The 2,194-nt window shown below is 34.7% G+C and overlaps 1 protein-coding gene and 1 long non-coding RNA gene across 2 annotated transcripts; both read left to right on the top strand.

The window, feature by feature from the left end:
• Positions 1-300: 300 nt before the first annotated feature.
• On the top strand, positions 301-923 carry LOC145126327 (uncharacterized). Its single transcript, XR_013716406.1, has 3 exons — positions 301-444; positions 551-660; positions 759-923. It is a non-coding gene; the product is annotated as an uncharacterized LOC145126327 (long non-coding RNA).
• An 84-nt stretch (positions 924-1,007) lies between these two features.
• On the top strand, positions 1,008-1,935 carry LOC145126325 (uncharacterized). Its single transcript, XM_079061714.1, has 2 exons — positions 1,008-1,195; positions 1,306-1,935. Exons 1-2 carry the CDS (start codon positions 1,073-1,075, stop codon positions 1,930-1,932), a joined length of 750 nt encoding a protein of 249 aa, XP_078917840.1. The 5' UTR covers positions 1,008-1,072; the 3' UTR covers positions 1,933-1,935.
• Positions 1,936-2,194: the final 259 nt, after the last annotated feature.

The following is a 2,194-nucleotide window of genomic DNA, read 5'->3' as shown; positions in this document are numbered from 1 at the left end:
AAACATGATGCGTACACAATATATATTATAGAAATACGATGATCCAAAGATTTACTGCTTTAAATATTCACAGTTTTTCGAATATGCTTGCAGATTTAGCAACAGAGTTACTAAAAAATTTTCCAGAGTTTGCTGTGGAATCTGATAATGTACTTCTAGCAATAGCTAAAACTTTCCCAATTGGGTTGGATTACTGGGAAACACTTATTTATCCAAGTAAGTTTCTAATATACTAGGGATATATAATCGCTTTGTTATTCTTTTTTTATTATGGTTTTTTTCTTTCAGTTGTGGGTGATATTTGCGAAAGGATAGTCAAGAGAGCCAGGGACTCGTTTAAAATATTAGTAGACTACTACGAGGGCATGATGTCCTTAATAGAATACATACCTGACGACATGATCATTAGTACCATACGATTGCTACTATACTTCACATTGAAAGGTGAGATATTGATATATAACCTGTTAATACAACCCCAGAATTAATCATTTAATTGACTTCACAAAATACAACCTATTTTACAAATGAAAGTTTTCTGCTTATGCAGGTCCATTAGCCATGCTTCGTTGGATTTATTTCATGATTCGCCTACTCATATTGATGCTTTATTTTCCATTCATTATGTTTTATTTCCTCTTCTGGAAGGTTGCAACAAGAGTACGTATGTAATGCATGACTCATGTTTAAACTATAATTAACTTCTATACAATATAGATTTGATGACTATTTTGAACCAATTATTTTCCAACACTCAGTTCCACCCATGAAGCATATCGAGAAGAAAATGAAGGAACAGAAAGAAGCAAAAGAAGTTCTAAAATTGGTATGAGATGAAATAGAGAAGTTGGAATTCCCTGATGTTCATCCTCACTTTTACACCAGACCAATTCTTGAGGCTGCATGTCAAGATATTTATGAGGTTGTTGATGAAATTGTAAAGAGATACCCTGAAGCAATTCGATATAAAGATGAGAATGGGTATGACGTTATACAGTTAGCAGTTATATACCGTTCAGAAAAAGTCTACAACCTTATCCATACCATTGGGGAGCGTAAGAGTGTTTACAGAATGATCGAAGATTCTTCTATGAACAATATGCTGCACTTGGTTGGAAGATTACCTCCTTTTCAGAAACTCAGACATAGAAGAGGCCCAGCATTACAACTACAGAGAGAGCTTCACTGGCGCCAGGTACGTCCAAAGTCAATTCTTAACCCTTATTGTAGCTAGGGAATTGAAGTAATATATTTTTTGTTTGATATATATAGTAGCAAAAATAATGGGTTAAATTTATTTTACAGGAAGTGGAGAAGCTCGTGTTTCCCAGTTGCACTACTAAAGAGAATACTTTTAAGGAGACACCAGATAAGGTGTTTAGAAGGGAGCACGAAAATTTGGTGCAGGAAGCAGAAAAGTGGATGAAAGCAGTAGCAGAATCATGCAGCATCACTGCAGCACTAATTACCACAATTGTGTTTGCGGCAGCCATTACTGTACCAGGGGGAAGCAATCAAGAAACAGGCATTCCTGTGTTTACAAAAGAAATTGCTTTCACGATCTTTGCAATAACAGATGCAATCTCACTATTTGCATCCAGCACAGCATTACTCATGTTCTTGTCGATCCTCACAGGAAGTTTTGATGAAAGAGATTTTCTCTACACTTTGCCAAGACGACTGATGATTGGGCTTTGCACCTTGATGCTATCTACAACTGCCATGATGGTGGCCTTTGGGGCAACGTTGTTCCTTGTCTTTTGTCATAAAAGACCATGGATGATTGCTCCAATTTGTGTATTATCTTCGGTCCCGATTGCAATTTTTGGTAAACTTAAAATCCCCCTCATAGTAGATCTCTATCGGTCCACATATGGAAACATCTTTCCGATTCCAAAAAAAAGATTATTAAAAGTAGCTATATTTTATTAAAAGCGTAAAAAAAAAGATTATTGAAAAAAAAAATTCCAAAAAAAAATGAACAGTTTGAAATCAGATGACATACAATTGTTTTTTGGTAAGTGAAACAAATATGCATCTTGGAATGACGCATCTATAGGGTCCAAGAATTATACATTGATTATGGTGTTGTGAATAGTCGATTTAAGAATTGAGTTCTAGTTTGATAATTAAAAGTATTTCATATATTACATGTCTCTTAAAGCTCTTGATGCATTGATGAATATTTAAGAAT

Source organism: Lactuca virosa, chromosome 7, assembly GCF_052849685.1.
Source record: "Lactuca virosa cultivar CGN04683 chromosome 7, Lactuca_virosa_CGN04683_v6, whole genome shotgun sequence".
NCBI classification, from domain to species: Eukaryota; Viridiplantae; Streptophyta; class Magnoliopsida; order Asterales; family Asteraceae; genus Lactuca; species Lactuca virosa.
Note: the sequence above shows the minus strand (reverse complement) of the source record. Positions and strands in the feature narration are given on the sequence as shown.